This window comes from Vigna radiata, chromosome 3 (genome assembly GCF_000741045.1).
Source record: "Vigna radiata var. radiata cultivar VC1973A chromosome 3, Vradiata_ver6, whole genome shotgun sequence".
NCBI classification, from domain to species: domain Eukaryota; kingdom Viridiplantae; phylum Streptophyta; class Magnoliopsida; order Fabales; family Fabaceae; genus Vigna; species Vigna radiata.
In genome coordinates, this window is record NC_028353.1 from 8,748,873 (window position 1) to 8,765,563 (window position 16,691).

Below are 16,691 nucleotides of genomic sequence, written 5' to 3' on the forward strand. Positions count from 1 at the left end.
CTATCAACCCAACATTTAACTCAACACTTAATTCACAATTAGAACTTCTTCACAAATTTCAATGCCACCTTCTAATTTCTAATACATATAATAATAGTTTCTATATTCCCTCCTTCTTTTTTCGTTTTTTTCTTGTAACCACTTTTTTTCTTATATACTAGTCAGGTATGTATCATTGTTGATGTTATGTATAAAAGAAATTGTTAGAAATATAAGTGTATTATATGGTCGATCGGTTCTCGATTTACCGGATGATTAACGTTTTTATATGAGTTGAGGAAGTTAACGTTTTCATTGTTGTTTACCTTCTGCATATCGTACAGGTGCTTTAAAGAGTAAGTAACCAATCGATCAAATATTTATTAGTTGATGACATTACAAATTGAACACAGGTAAAATATACTTACTAGTTTTTGGGTCGTGATCATATTAATCATAATTAAAAAGTTTATTTCAAAATCTATAAATACAAAAGTTAGATAAGAAGGTAGATGAATTATGAATTTAAAACTTTATTGTATTAACTTATAAAATATTTTAGTGACTTAAGCATCAGAGTGACAAAAACCAAAAACAATATTAGAAAACTTAGAGTGTTAATGGATATTTTGATTGTAATTTGTCAAACACAATGAATATGAATTTATCTCTCACGATAAAATAAATAAAAAACGACCTTATAAAACTTTAGAAAAAATGGTGAAAGAATACTTTGATCATCATCCCAAAACAATAAATATAAATTTATATCTGACGGAAAAATTAAAAGCAGAACAAAATATTATATAAAGTAAAAATCTATAAATCGATGTATTGGGCGGCTTTGACATCCGTTTGGATAAAAAAGACAAGATAATTAAGAATTTTTTTTGATAAAATAACAAAACAGTGACTACTAAAAATTATTATTTTTTCAATTTATTTCCTCTTTAATTTAAATTCAGAACGAATATGTTTACAGTAGAATCAACTATATATTGAATTTATGTTTAAAACATGGGAATTTGGGTGTTTCCTTTGTAAGTCCATCTTGTGGTTCACAAACATCATCAATCATCGACAACTGACGTGCATTCATTTAGTGATTGCTTCATAATAGAGACATGCATTTATTTCACAATACTTTTAATTTAATTTATAATTATATTAAATTAACATTTAATGTCATTAAAATCATGAATTGAGGGCACCTATTATCTGTTTTATGACTACATATTTTTGAAACTTTATATATTAGAATCTTCAAGAAAAATAGTTATCTTCTTACGTAAAGTAATGTAGCTATAATTATATTCAACCCTTACTTAATGTAAATCATTTATAGTATATGATAAATTATTTATACCAACATGGTAATTCGTTAATGGATGATGATAAATCTGGTAATTCAATTAAACTTTTTGTTGCAATTGATAGTATAGTGTTCTCCAACTTTGAGCGAAAACTATTTTCATCACATATAAGTAAAAAATAAAAAATAAATATACTAGCATGTATCTGTTTAGCGTTTAATATAGCCATGTTAAATTTCATTAATTGATTTGATTATTGTTTTTCTTTCTTTCTTTTTTATTCGTTGTTTTCCCACAGTCTGACTGTTAAGTATCTTTTAAAGGTGTTAATAAATACTCATCTTATCGTAATCAGTGAAAAGCCAATCATATATTTTATTATAAAAATCGTTCATGAGTTTTGGCAATTAGGAATAGACTCCAGCGCTAATAAGTAGTTAGTTCTCTAAGCAGAAACACTAACAGGTAATTAATAATTTTCTTCTGTCTTAATAATGTACAATGCATTTAATACAATATGGTGTCTAAGTTTTCTCTTAAGAGAAGCAAAAGGATAAAATAAATGGTAACTTAAATTTATAGTAACAAAATGGTGGGATCTGTATTGGTTTCCTCAAAAATGGATTAAAAATATGATCTTGGTTAGGTTCAGTTAAAGGGATTTGATTCCACATAAACTAAAATTTGAATATTTGTTAGAAAATGGATAAAAAAACATGAATGTGGCATTAATGAAGGAGGGGGTAAGAGAAAAATAGGAAAAGAAAAGATAAAGATTGAGAGATGCAGGTGTTGATGTATGGTAAATTCACAGCATGGTTGAGCACGAAACGAAGTGAAAGAAAAAGGATTGAAATGAAAATAGTTAGGCATATAGAGAGTGATGTTCGTGAAATGGCAAGAGGGAGAAGCATGGCCGTGTTTTTGTGGTGCCGTACTTGCATTACATAAGAGAATTTTGATGTTAGAAAAAGAAAATGGATGTTTGTTTATATGCATGCGTTGGAAGGCATCTATTCCAAAACTCATCACCTACCACTGATAACTCCACCCCTTCCTCTTTATCATCACTCACATTCCCCTTCATCTCCCTCTTACCCGACCACCTTTCTCTCTGTTCTTCAGATAGCTCCACTCCAACTTAGATTCACTCTAACATTTTCCGCATATATATGGGAATAGGATTCTCGCTCATATAGGCAAACTTGCTTTTGCTGACACCCCAACATTCGGAGGCCTCAAAGATCTGCCCTTTTGAGTTTCTTCCATTGTTTCAGCCTCTTAGTTTGTGAAGGGGCTATTTCAAAGATCTGGGATTTCAGGCTTCTCACTTGTTCTTCTGAATGAGTACTGGTCAGAGTGTGATTATTATCTCTTTAATTTGAGTTATTTCCAATCTCATGTCTGTGTTTCTTGGTTCTTTTTCCTTCCATTTTTTTTTTAATTTTTATTTTTATGAACGTGTTCTGTTGTGCTGATTGATTGATATTGATAATGTCTTTTTGTTGCATATTGTAGATATTGAGGCTTTCTGAAAAATGGGGTCTGGTCTTAATGCTGAATTATCCAAGAAAACTCCAATTTTCGGTCTCAAAGTTTGGGAAATCATTGGAATTGTAGTTGGTTTGTCAATAATAGTCATTCTTTCTGTGGTCTCACTTTGCCTCACGTCAAGGAAGAAATCTAGAAAAGAGAAAGACAGGATTCCCCTTAGTCAAATACCAACTGTGTCAAAGGAAATCAAGGAAGTGCGGGTTGAACAAGTGCCAACTAATTCATTTGCTCCTCGCGATGGAATACTTCTTACAATTCGGGACAAGTCCAGTGGCAAGGAATCAGACAATGTCATGGTTCATTTAGGTGTGGGGAAGATGAAGAATGGGAACAGCAACACTCACTCAGATTCATTTCGTTACATAGAGAAAGATGGAAGCGGTTCACACTCACAGTCCGGAGAAGAAGGTAGCTCTGGCACGTTTACAGTGTACAAGCAATCTTCTTCACACCCTATAACAGCTCCCTCACCTCTATCTGGCCTTCCAGAATTTTCTCACTTGGGTTGGGGTCACTGGTTTACCTTGAGGGATCTTGAACTTGCCACTAACCGTTTTTCCAAAGAAAATGTCCTGGGTGAAGGAGGGTATGGAGTAGTTTATAAGGGCCAATTGGTCAATGGAACTCCAGTTGCAGTTAAAAAGATACTCAATAACATGTGAGTTCCAGTACAATGTCCAATTGTCCATTGTAGATAGATACCTTACTTGCTTTGCTTTTGTTCCTTCTCTGTTCAGCTGAAATTCTACTCTAACGTTTTTGGTTTAGCAGTGGTCAAGCAGAGAAAGAATTTAGAGTGGAAGTTGAAGCTATTGGCCATGTCCGACACAAAAACCTGGTTCGCCTTTTGGGGTTCTGCGTTGAGGGAACCCACAGGTATCAATTATCAGTTACAGTATTATCATCTCAATATAAATGATTTAATATAACCTTGTCAATTTCTCAAGTTAACTCTTACACTTGTACGATTAAAAGTAACCGAAACGAGTTAGCTCTAAGACTCAAATTGTTTGAAGAAATCAACTCCTCTTTTAAATGTTTTCACTTTAAGATGTGTTTATATATGATTAGGTCAGTTATGCAGTTTGTTCTTAATAGTGCTAATGTATCATCACACTTTTTTATGGTGGTTTGGTACTTTTCTGTATTATCAAATTAAAATGTGGAAATATTGCTGTGCTTAGTGTTATATTATGCATATATGTCATTACTGGGTTTTTAATATTGAGTAAAGTCTTACAAGTTTATGGAAACTCTTCAATTTTATGTGAACTTTTTTGAGTTTGACAATCTTGCATATAACATTATAACCGGCTTAGCTAAATTAAACATTTTTTTCCGTAATAATATGAATTGTGCGTGTTTATTAATCTGCTACTGGGCATATTTGTCCTGTTATGATACATTCACAGGATGTTGGTTTATGAGTATGTCAATAATGGAAACTTAGAGCAATGGCTTCATGGAGCAATGCGGCACCATGGATACCTTACCTGGGAAGCACGTATCAAGATTCTGCTGGGCACGGCCAAAGCGTGAGCGTCTGCATCTATTTTACTTCTATCTTTTCTTAGTCCTCATATAAAGCAATTTACTTATTACAGGCTAGCATATTTGCATGAAGCAATTGAGCCAAAGGTGGTACACCGTGATATCAAGTCAAGCAACATATTAATTGATGATGATTTCAATGCCAAGGTTTCTGATTTTGGCCTGGCCAAGTTATTGGGTGCTGGGAAGAGTTATGTCACCACAAGAGTTATGGGAACTTTTGGGTCAGTGATTTTTTGCTTTGCTGAAGTTTTCCCATTCTCAGTATTGTTATTTTGGTAAGAAAATAAAAAAACTATGCTTATTTCTTTATTGCTATAAATATTTCACAGATACGTGGCTCCTGAATATGCAAATACTGGTCTTCTGAATGAGAAGAGTGATGTTTATAGCTTTGGTGTTTTGTTATTGGAAGGAATTACTGGAAGAGACCCAGTTGACTATGGTCGACCAGCAAATGAAGTGAGTAAAACTTGTTGTTTTTCTTGGGCAAAGTATAGCTTTCAGTATGCGTGCGCACTTGTTTTTTGAGCATTTCACCAAATATCCTGTGTAGCGGTTCAAACCCTGCAGTGAGTTAGGATCATTCAGCTAAATTGCTGCACCAAAGTAACTATATGGATGTCTTGTGTATATGAGGCTAATCTAAACATATGTTATAGCTATAAAATCTAATTATTTTCTCCAACACTGAAAGAAGCAAATAATTGGGACATTAAAGAGTGACCCAGTGTACAAGGCTCCACACCTGGTGAAGTTTGTTGAATGGTAGATGCATGTGACCTTTTGGCTCAGGTGGAGAAGCTAGGATTTGAAGCAGTGACTTGGGATATACTGGGACATTATGCTTAAAAGACATTTGACAGTTAAAGTAAAACAAGGATAGGAATTAAAGTTAATCTTCGGTTTTGAAGCATATAGCACTAAATAACATTCTCAACAATGGTAGTAACTATTCTTTTGCATGTTCATTGTTTTCACTACTACTTTAGGATAAATACTTAGTTGATTCTTGATAAATAATTTTTTTCATGTTCATTACTTGTTATCTTTGCTCTGGGATAAAAAAATTAACACTATTTTTCTACTTTCATTATTTCTAAGAGGATTTTGGGTGAATGATTATAAATATTCCTGTATCCAGCACCCTTTGCTCGATTATTAACAAGAATTCTATGTTCTTTATAACTTATTTCTACGTGACAGGTTCTGATACAGTGGTTTTAACTTGGCTGTACCAATTATCTGAATTGTTTACAGGTGAACCTGGTTGATTGGCTGAAGATGATGGTTGGTAATAGGAGATCAGAAGAAGTGGTGGACCCCAACATTGAGGTGAAGCCATCCACAAGAGCTTTAAAACGGGCTCTCTTAACAGCTTTAAGATGTGTAGATCCAGATTCTGAGAAAAGGCCGAAGATGGGCCAAGTGGTTCGAATGGTGGAGTCAGAGGAATACCCTTTACCAAGAGAGGTTTGTTTTTCCCCATTGCCACTCTACTTTCATGAATACATTAAATATTGCACATTTTCCCCCTTTAGTCTGGGATTATCTATAGTAAAAATCAACAAAAAACTTACCAATTATTTTCTTAATTCACATTAGATGGATGAAGAAATTTATACCGGGTTTTGCTATACTATTAAGTTGTTTTTTAGAGTAAAAACTTGGAAGCATAAATGACATGATTTAAAAATATTGGATATTTGAGATGGTTGTGTGAATGTTCAGGACCGAAGACACCGAAGAAGAAATGGAGGGGGGAGTGGAGAAATGGATTCCCAGAAGGAATATTCTGACACAGACAGGAGTGAGATTCAGGATTCCAGAGAAGAAAGAAGAGGGTGACGATACAAATGACCTTAAGATGGATTCTTATTCAGAATTTGGTGGGTGTACAAAGTGGAAGTGCTAGCTTCTTTTTTATTTTCTTCCATAGCTTTTCTGATTCTTCGATGGTACAGCTCATTTTAATATTTCTTTTTCTATGCATTCATCAGTTCTTGGTGTCCCTTTGCTTGTGTGTAGATGCTATTTCTGAGATAATAACCCATAACATTGGGGTCTGTACAGAACTTTATATCTTTCTTTCTCTCCTGCAAACTGTATTCCTTAGTCTGTTCCTAGAATGAAAAAAATATCTTGTATGTGAATATTTATGCTAAAATTTATAACAGATACAAAATGTTCTTGCATATGTGTGATGGTACCTATATTTGTGTATACGTCTTTCTAATATGGTTGGTGATTTTTAGATCAAATTATAAAAGTAATACTAATAGTAATAATTTATTTTTTATTAACATATTGAAAAAAATAATAAAATTTAGGGATGGAAATAAAAAAAAAAAATGGAGGTTGATTATACAGATAAATAGAAAAGAAACACAGTTTGATACGTGAAAGAAAATAATTTCAGATAGTTGTTAGAGAGAATAGAAAAAATGGAAGTAAGGTTAGGTATCATAATTTATAATATAAAAATATACATGAAGGAACTATGAAGGTGCATGGTGAATACTTATCTTCGTGTCAAAGCAATCGGATTTCTAAAGCAACACCAAACCAAACACAACCATCTAAATGCTCCACTTTCAGCCAAAAAACACATTGCTACTCTTAATAAATTATTCAGATAAGACTAATCTTTTATACCTATTACCTTCATTTATTTTTTATTATAACAATAAAAATTAATAACAAAAATTTTAATATATTTTTCTTCAGTTATATAATATTTATTTTCGATATATTTTCTATTTTTTTTAATTTATTTTCCTTCTACCAAATATTCATTTATCGCTATTAAGAAACACAATAAAAGACTTCTAGTGAGTTTTTTTTAGGCTTAATACCTCCCTTGGTCCTCGTATTTGTGTGAAAATCTCAGTTTGGTCCTCAAGTTTTAAACTGTCTCAATTGGGTCATGATTTTTGTAAAAATGCACACATTTTACCCCAACCGTTAATTGATCTCTCAAACGGAGTTAAGTTTAGTTGACGTGGTATGCTGACGTGGTAGCTTAATCCCTTCTTGGTCCTCGTCTTTGTGTGAAAATCTCAATTCGGTCCTCAAGTTTTGAACTGTCTCAATTGGGCCATAATTTTTGTAAAAATGCACACATTTTACCCCAATCGCTAATTGATCTCACTGTGCCACGTGAAACACTGCTTATTTTAAAAAATAATTCATATAATTAAATAATACACGTCAGCATGTCCTCTGGCTACCACGTCAGCTAAATTTAACGCCGTTTGAGATCAGTTAACGGTTGGGGTAAAATGTGTGCATTTTTACAAAAATCATGACCCAATTGAGACAGTTCAAAACTTGAGGACCGAACTGAGATTTTCACACAAATACGAGGACCAAGAAGGGATTAAGCCAACACGTCAGCATACCACGTCAGCTAAACTTAACGCCGTTTGAGATCGGTTAACAGTCGGGGTAAAATGTGTGCATTTTTACAAAAATTATGACTCAATTGAGACAGTTCAAAACTTGAGGACCGAACTGAGATTTTCACACAAATACGAGGACCAAGGGANTATATATATATATATATATATATATATATATATATATATATATATATACTAATTGATCCAAATTTAGAAATAAAATGAAAAATGCGACAATACCGTGTGCTCTTTTATTCGCACAATTTTTTAAATACAATTTATTGTTTATACAATTATTATTTAAATATAATTATTTGGCTATACATAGCCAAATAAAGTGTTTATATCAAGGAATTCTTTTATTATTAAATAAATTATATAAAACGTGGTGAAAAATAAAAACGAATCAATAGGAATTAAGAAAAAAAGAGGATATGCGGTGAGCGGATCGAACACGCGACCTTCAGATCTTCAGTCTGACGCTCTCCCAACTGAGCTATCCCCGCAACGCGAAATTTAAAGTTTATTATATATTAAGACTATGAAAATCGGATAAAGAAAACATAATACACATCAATATTTTTGCACAGGATTTTATAAAATTAAAATGTTTACAGGTCCATCGTTTACTTTCAAATAGTGGTACAAAACTTCTTACTTTTAAGTTTTTTATTCCTGAATATCTATCGAAAATATTTGTCAAAAGTCTTATGTGAAAGTTAATTCGTTTTTAATATAAAGAAAATAAATTTTATCACTAAACCTTTATTTTTATTTACAATTTTTTTAATTAACTTTTGATTTAAAATGATTAAATTATGACTCAGATTTCTCTAGTCCTGATTAGGGATTATAAATTATTTTGGAGTAAAAGACAAAAAAGTACAATTGATATTATTAAATATACGGTTAAATATGTTTTTGATCTAGTAAAAATTAGAATTAGTCTCTCTTCAAAATGTTGGCTTAATTTAGTCCCTTAACTTTAGAAATGTATGAATTTAGTCTTTTTAACCAAAATTTGTTAACTTTATTTGATGTTTCAAATGTATTTCTAAGTTAAGATTCAAGCAAAAATGGGTCAAATAGTATAAACAACCCAAATGTTGTCATGAAACGTGTTTGAAATATCAAATAAAATAAACAAAATTTAGTTAAAAGAACTAAATTCATACATTTATAAAGTTAGAAAACTAAATTAGACCAAAATTTCAAAGAGAGACTAATTCCAAATTTTACTAAAAATTAAGACACGATTTAACCCTTAAATATAAAAATACTTAGGACTTTATAAACTTACAGTATCCAGTAAAATTCCATCTACATGGATTATTTTTCTACTGAATCATGTTGAATTCTAATTTAATTCCGAATATCAATCAAATCCAAATAATATTATGCATATGTACATATTCTATTTACACAGTTATTATATCATTCATATTTACATCTTAACTTTTACATATTTATAAGAATAAGAGTGTTAATGACCTATATTTATTTATGAAAAATATGTTCTGTGAACGATTTTAACACGTAAAAGAATTCCGTTTAATAATAACAACAATACCAAATGTTTTAAAGAATGCAGATGGAATTTATTCTTCAATTCACGTTTCATAAAATATTTGTTGAGCATCTAAAATGGAATTGTAACATAAAAGAGATAAGGAAAACAAAATCAACTAAAAGAATTATATTTAGGTATGCTAAACTAGAGCTAATAGCTACTTTCTTACTTTGTAAAATTTATATTGAAATGCTTTAATGTAATGGTTCCGTAGCTCAGTTGGTTAGAGCGTTGGTCTTATGAGCCGAAGGTCGCGGGTTCGAGCCCCGCCGGAACCATTGTTAAATTTGGTTCTACACTTTTTATATAAATCTGTCTTTTTTTAATTACTTTAAGACAAATTTGGCTGAGTCGCGGCGGCTAGGATTGGTGACGAGGACGGTTTGGTCGTACAATGATGCATTTTATCTTCTTGCTTTGTTGTCAACGTTGTTACATGTTTTTCTTTTTCCTCTTCTTTTTCTTTTTTCTTTTGTTTATGAATGTGACCTGACATCAAATCACAGTCAATTGAGATTTTAACATTTATGTCATGAATTAATGCCTCAAAAGCATTTTGAGAAGTACTTGTTCTTGACAATGGGGCTTGAGACATCTTTGTGTATGCCTATAAAAGTTTATCATACACATTTTTTATGTATTTATTGTAATAGTACAGATTCCGGTGCAAAATTAAATTTCAACAGAAAACATTTTAACCTTTATTTTTATTTTTTTATTAATTAAGGGGAATACCGAATTCTAAACTTTTTACAATAATCTGTCCTATTCTTGTAAATTAAAAAGACTGCTTTGGGGTAAATTTTTAAGGGAAAAAGACATTGAATCGAATCCATCACTTGAAAGAAAAAGCCTTCAACTAAAGTTACACTTTGGTCGTATACTACTGGGGAATTTAACAGTGTTATGACCATATTCCAGTCCAGATTTCACAATGACAAAAGATAAGAACAGCTTCCTTGCAACGTGTATCCTCTCCACACGAATCTTATTCCTCCTTGCTTGGTCCACATTACGGACTTATATCCATCAACAAGCCACCAAGTTAGTTACCGAAATGAAACATGATGCATGAGCCAAAAGTTTCGGCGTTAAGCTTCGGATATGATGCAATCTATAGCTTGTTTGCAGATACCCGTCATTGTGGCCTCCGGTCCATAAACCTGGAACAACAACACCGCCACAATCACACAACTCAATACAGAAAAAATAATTTGTATTTCAACTGTTTAGCTTTAAAATCTTCTGTCTTAAGCTTTAAGGTAAAGAACTAAGTTGCAAGACTTCAAAATTTAAATCATTTTCTATAATAGTTTGATCAATGATTAACCTTATCGCTCCCAGATTCTGATAACTAAAGGTAGCTTGCCAGTGGTTAGCAGGTGAGCAAATTTATTTTACATTTCAAAGCGAGATCCCTACAAAGATTGTCATCCTCATTCCTTACCTGAATCGGTACTCCCAATTCCTCTCCCAATGCACGCATCTTTGCCAAACCAGTCTGATAGTTTGGACCACCTCTTCTGACAAAGATGTGGACTCGCGCTGCTTTAAGCTTTGATTCCTGTTGGAGTGATAGGGAAACAAACTCATAACTTTCAAGTTAACAAGTTGAAGCGTACTAAGGATACAACTAACATTAACATACCTTCTCTTTCAGCGCTCGAATAATTCCGCTGAATGTGGCAGCAACATCAGTGAAATTTGCTATGCCACCTCCAATAAGTAGGGCTCTCTTACGGCCATCAGGGTCTGCAGTAGCACACTGTAACACAGTCATGGTTCGTGAGCACAATCTTCACAAATGATGTAGTGATAAAGCCAATAGATATGACCAATTAGAGAAATTTAAGCCACAAGAAAGAAAAAGAATATATCAATTGGATATGTGAGTTTTACATCAATTACGACTCTTGCATACTGCAGCACTTCCTCCTCGTTTGGTGCTCCACTATACTCAGCATAGTTACCAAGCTCTGATGCATAGCCTAAATCTCCAACCTAGTAAACAGCATGTATAGATGACATACTAAAGTAGAAGTTATTCAATAATCAATCAATGTTGGAGATGGTCCTTTATTTACAATTTTAGCCAGAATTAAAATAATCCATAAAAAATGGAAGCTTACAGTATCGGCATAAATTACACTTGCACCACCTCCAGCTACCATTGTCCAGATGCGTCCTTTTGGGTTCAATACAGTAAATTTCAAAGACGCACTTGTCTGTAATATGAAAAAGACAAAAAATTTAAGAATCTTTACACAGAAAAGTTCCACATGCAATTTGCAATTATTATAACGGGGAAGTATGAATTTTAATGAACTAATGTACTGTAAGAACATGATAACCATAAGGTGATCAACTGTAAATATGTGGATGACTTACTGAGGCGAGATTTATCACGAAATCAGGAACTATTTTCTCAACTTCATCAGAATGGTGACAGAAAATGCTATTATGGACTGGTTAGAGATTCCATTAGCAATAATGTGAATTAAAGGAGTAATCTTTATTTTACAATTTGATTTTGTGAAGATGAATTAAATTTATTTTTCATTAATATGATATAAGACTTTATCCTAAAACATTTGTTGAATCTATTGTGAATGTTATACGCTATCAATATTTAGTCTCCTCACAAAATTATTGCATAAAATTGTTTTCAGCACATTATACGAACATAAAAAATCTTTTAAAGCAATGGCAAATAAATTTTACATATTAAAATAAATGTTGAGATAGGTTTTTAGTCTGACCTTAAGTTCGAGTAACTATTATATATATTTTTTTTTCAAATTTAATATCCAATAAATATTGTATTTGGATTTAATTTTGTACGATACACTAGTATAAAATAGAGATATAACAACATATTATGATATTAGTTCTTGAAAAAATAATGTGATTTTTTGTACGGTGGCATTTGTTTAAATACACGAAATAAATATATATATATATATATATATATATATATATATATATATATATATATATATATATATATATATATATATATATATATATATATATATATATATATATATATATAAATAATGTAATATGTTTTCTTAAGGTTATTTTTTAAAAAAGAAACTAGATACTACAACGGTTATAGTGAATAATCGACGTAGTGGAGAATTAATTTAGCTCCTTTGATTCAAACCAAGGTCTTAAAAGTGTCATGGTGAATAACATTGTCTTTGATGATGCTTCGAGATGGTACAACATCATGGATAACGCTTCGTGGACAACTTCATGGACGAGTGATTTTTTTTTTTTAAATATTAAATCGATTATAAATAACCAATGTAAAATATTTTTAATTTATTACGTCAACTAGATCTACATCCATTTTAAAACCGATAGTATATCTTAAACAACCTAATGTAATATATTTAATTTATTACATCAACTAGGTCTACGGTTCATCCTAAAACCGATAGTATATCTTAAATAACCCAATGTAATATAATAATTTTGCAGAAGTGGATTGTGTTTATACTTTTACTATTCACAAGTTAATTAAATCAATGTTAGAAAATTATATATGTGTAAGTAAAGTAATTTCTCTTACACTTCATCTAACTATAAATATACAAAGTTATTATGATAAAAAAAAAAACAAGTTGAGAGACTAAAANAAAATCTTAAAATATTTAAAAAATTAGTTAAAAGATATAATATAATATTACAATAAATAAAAAATTCCAAATACTTAAATCAATTTTTATAATTTATTAAATGCTCAAATTAAGAAAGTAATTTATTGATTAGTTAAAACAAAACAAAAAGTAATATATGAAAGATATAAAACTTATTTAAACCTAAAATGCAAAAAAATAAAAAACATATACCTTATCATCCAATGAATGAATGAAGCTTTCTGNNGGGCTGAGAACTCTTCCAAAAGGCAATGGAAACTCTATATCTCCCCACCTGAAGGCATTAAGATATATAGATTAGAAACAACTAGTTATATGCACTAGATACGAAATTTCCACTTAAAAATTAAATATTCATCTCTTAACATAATATCAAAAGGATTATACTTGTTGAAGTTCTTAAATGCAGCAGTGTCATCCAATTCCCCTCTCATATCCAGAGGATATGGCTTTTCGTTCACCAGTGTAAATGGATTCATCTCAAGGAAATTGAAGTCCAGATCTATGGAAAATATGGGAGTTAAAAAAAAAAGGTTAGACTAGTGCATATAGGGATAGCGATGACAGTTAGCATTTTTTATGAGAGAAGTAAACACAAATGAATTCTATCTTGCACAAAATTGAGTATTTAGAATTTCCCCGTATCTTAAGTTAAATAGAGCAAACAATATTCATTATTATCTTCGACTAGTCATGCACGAGTTAGTGAGTTGAGATGGACGACTTAAAAGCACATATTAAAAGTTCTAAAGCATTTTCTAAATTCTACGTTCCAGAGTTCATATTTTGCTTTAGGTTCCAAAACCACGAGGTGATCAAGTAGTTTTCAAGCTTGCTTATGCCATACCTTGGAAAACAGCAAACACACCCAGTATGAAATCACCTATTGTTCCCCGAATCTGTAAATTAGAGTTGAATAAGCATTGGTTCGATGCACAATGGAGAAGAAAAAAGCTTCTACATATAAAGAAATAGTGAATATAGACAAGCATTATCCTAAAGAAAGAGAAGTTCAAACAAACTCTCAAAATCTTAATAGAGATAGTGCAAAGGTTAGAACCAAACGAAACTAAACATATCACATCCAAATCATGCAGTCACGTCTGTGTGACTTTTTCACCAAATGCAAAATCTCAACTAAAGTTAGCGCGAGAGCAATTCTGGAGACTATATGAATTCTTTGAATGCTCAACATGATGTAAACTCCCAAGCAAACACACAAGAAACTGATAGAAATAAGGGAAGTGGCAAAATACTGACCTCCAAGGGAAGTGTAGCAATCAACGGTGCGCATGCCTCCGGAGTCAACTGTTTTTCCGTTGGAAGGAATATAGTTTTCACCTGACAATCAGCAGTCAACCTTCCCATCTTATCAAGGTTGCATTTGCAGAAAGGAAGCACAAACACGGCATCACACTAGACAAAACAAGTAAAACAGTAACACTGATTCAATTTAATTTAACCATACGTCAATAACACCTTATCCCAATTCTCTTCAATATCAATGCCCCCGCATTCGGAGAAGCTGATAGTGGAGCCAAGCCTTTCAGAAACAATGGACAAATAATACTCTTGGTCATGAGCAACAAACGGTTCCACAATGAAAGTAGTTATAGGCGCCTTGCAACCTCCCATCTCAACCTACCAAATGTTCAATACAATAAAAAGTTCAGGCAAGGAAGACGAAATGTTACAACTTAATAGCACTTTTTCGCTCCCTTTATCCATCATTTCACAAATTAAATTCCTCTCATTTTTTTTTTTTTAATCAGATTTCGATTCCTACAAATTCATCTATCAACTTGACATCCAATATATATTTAACAGAATTTCAGACGTGCAGCTTAGCATTTCCATCTGATAATATTGAATGTCAGGTTGATAATCGAAACTGAAGTACTAAGATAGCAGGAGAATAAAAAAAAGATGGAGGCAACAAAGCCAAATAAGTGAAACGTATGTAACAAAGGAGAAAACTACGATTAAACAAAAATCAAAGTTGAAATGAAACAGAAAAGAGCAAGCATGAAGAGTTTTCATTTTTCGGAATGACCTCAACGCCGAGGCGTGCTTTAACGAACTCAGCGACTTCAGCTATGTCCAAATTGAGAGCCACTAAGCCACTCTTTCCACGCTTCCCGAAGAGCATGTCCGGTTTCACGACCAACTTCATTGACGACAACCACGGATAGTGGTCTGTAAATTCAGCAAAGTCCGTTGACTGTGTGACCTGCGAAGAATCGAAGTTCGGAACAGACCTGTCAAATAAGTAAAAGATTGAATTAAAATGGGAGACAGCGTGTGAATTATGGAAACCTGAGCAGAAAGGATGTCGAGGTCGATTGAGGCGAGACGTTTGAGGTGGTCCTTGAGAAGCCTCTTGGAGTGATACTCTCTGATCTTCTTCCTTGCCATCTTACGATCTCAAACGCAGATGAGGAATGCAGAGTACGTGCTCTGTTCTCTGTGCTCTTCTCTTTTATTATGCACTGTGGGAGCCAGAGAAGAACGAATGGGTAATTGCTTTCAACGCTACCAATTTTTTTAATCACGCCAAAATGACATAATTAGGTACACTCCAAAATTAAAAAAATATTTAATTTTTCGAGTTTCAATAATGTAAGAATTAAAATGGTTACCCCATTAAATATGAAAAATGTAATGATAAAATATTTCATATTTACTGATTGTACTTTCCCTCGGGAGTTTCTCTGTTTTTATTGATGTCTGGACAGAGAGTAGAATGTGAATTACGAGATTGATTGAGGAAAGAATAGGAAAAGAATAAAACAGTCGAAAAATTGGTGTAAGATAAGGATGAGCATGATCATGTCGTGCGTGAATCATCATGCTCGATTCTATTCAACACAATGGTGGCCATTCAACACATTATTTATCATTTGTGGTTTGGTGGACGGCGCAATTATTCTCTTAAGTAAAATTAGGTCAAGGGTTCAATTTAGATATGTTGTCATATTACTATGATTAAGCGTTTAATTTTTATTATACTTTTATGCACTTTCTTTTATTGAAGTTCCATGTAGGACAAACTATAAAAAAATATATTATATATTAATATACTATATCATCCTTTGATCATCATTAAATTAGATTGTCTCGATGGTTATTAAATTTAGATTCTATATCCGAAACAATTAACATTTTCTAATTTTTATCTATTACTTAATTAAAAACTTCTTTCAAACACTAGTATAGATTTGTTCATTTGAATCATAATCTAAATTTACTTTATTCCCTCTATTTCTTTAAAATGCAAGTTTATATTATTATATAAAAAATTAAACATAATCAATATGCCTAAGTCTTATTTAGTGATTTAATCAACAACTAACACATGAAAGACTTGTGACATTAAAAACTACTTTCAACTTACTTTTAAAAGATAATGACTAAAATAAATATTTTAAAATACATAAATAACCTATTGCAGAGAAAAAAAGAAAGAAAGAAAGAATACTATAAACATAGAAAAGAGAAAATGTAAAAAAAAAAGAACCTTTTTACCAAAACGTGTTTCATGTGTTCCAAAAAGCTTTTTACAAAACATATTTCATGTACTGATATTTTGTAAAACTCATTCTAGAAAGTATTTTATAAGTTTCGGAAATTTTATTCCAAGACACGTTTCATATGATTC

The 16,691-nt window shown here is 31.8% G+C and overlaps 2 protein-coding genes and 2 non-coding genes across 5 annotated transcripts; 2 read left to right on the forward strand and 2 right to left on the reverse strand.

The window, feature by feature from the left end:
* The first annotated feature begins 2,037 nt into the window (after positions 1–2,037).
* LOC106757817 (probable receptor-like protein kinase At5g18500) lies at positions 2,038–6,472 on the forward strand. Of its 2 annotated transcripts, none has more exons than XM_014640626.2 (8): positions 2,038–2,645; positions 2,811–3,504; positions 3,618–3,722; positions 4,259–4,381; positions 4,451–4,621; positions 4,730–4,859; positions 5,658–5,870; positions 6,129–6,472. In XM_014640626.2, the coding sequence occupies exons 2-8, from the start codon at positions 2,831–2,833 to the stop codon at positions 6,243–6,245; spliced, it is 1,533 nt and encodes a 510-aa protein (XP_014496112.1). In that variant the 5' UTR covers positions 2,038–2,645; positions 2,811–2,830; the 3' UTR covers positions 6,246–6,472. The 2 variants fall into 2 exon arrangements, with proteins under 2 accessions (XP_014496112.1, XP_014496113.1); XM_014640627.2 differs by having other exon boundaries at positions 2,038–2,639.
* A 1,761-nt stretch (positions 6,473–8,233) lies between these two features.
* Positions 8,234–8,304, reverse strand: TRNAF-GAA. The gene has a single exon. It is a non-coding gene; the product is annotated as a tRNA-Phe (tRNA).
* A 1,268-nt stretch (positions 8,305–9,572) lies between these two features.
* TRNAI-UAU lies at positions 9,573–9,646 on the forward strand. The gene has a single exon. It is a non-coding gene; the product is annotated as a tRNA-Ile (tRNA).
* Positions 9,647–10,189: 543 nt separating this feature from the next.
* On the reverse strand, positions 10,190–15,568 carry LOC106757992 (ATP-citrate synthase alpha chain protein 2). The gene is made up of 12 exons (XM_014640870.2): positions 15,350–15,568; positions 15,087–15,263; positions 14,513–14,674; positions 14,294–14,374; positions 13,881–13,932; positions 13,421–13,535; positions 13,226–13,307; positions 11,498–11,593; positions 11,268–11,369; positions 11,017–11,133; positions 10,816–10,932; positions 10,190–10,531 (listed from the first exon to the last, which is right to left on the reverse strand). The coding sequence occupies exons 1-12, from the start codon at positions 15,446–15,448 to the stop codon at positions 10,460–10,462; spliced, it is 1,272 nt and encodes a 423-aa protein (XP_014496356.1). The 5' UTR covers positions 15,449–15,568; the 3' UTR covers positions 10,190–10,459.
* Positions 15,569–16,691: the final 1,123 nt, after the last annotated feature.

Excerpts from the sequence above, each read along its gene's own strand:
- LOC106757817 (XM_014640626.2), top strand. The coding sequence starts at position 2,831 with ATGGGGTCTGGTCTTAATGCTGAATTATCCAAGAAAACTCCAATTTTC. Across the intron at positions 3,723-4,258 it reads TGCGTTGAGGGAACCCACAG|GATGTTGGTTTATGAGTATG; the intron begins GTATCAATTATC and ends ATACATTCACAG. Across the intron at positions 5,871-6,128 it reads AATACCCTTTACCAAGAGAG|GACCGAAGACACCGAAGAAG; the intron begins GTTTGTTTTTCC and ends GTGAATGTTCAG.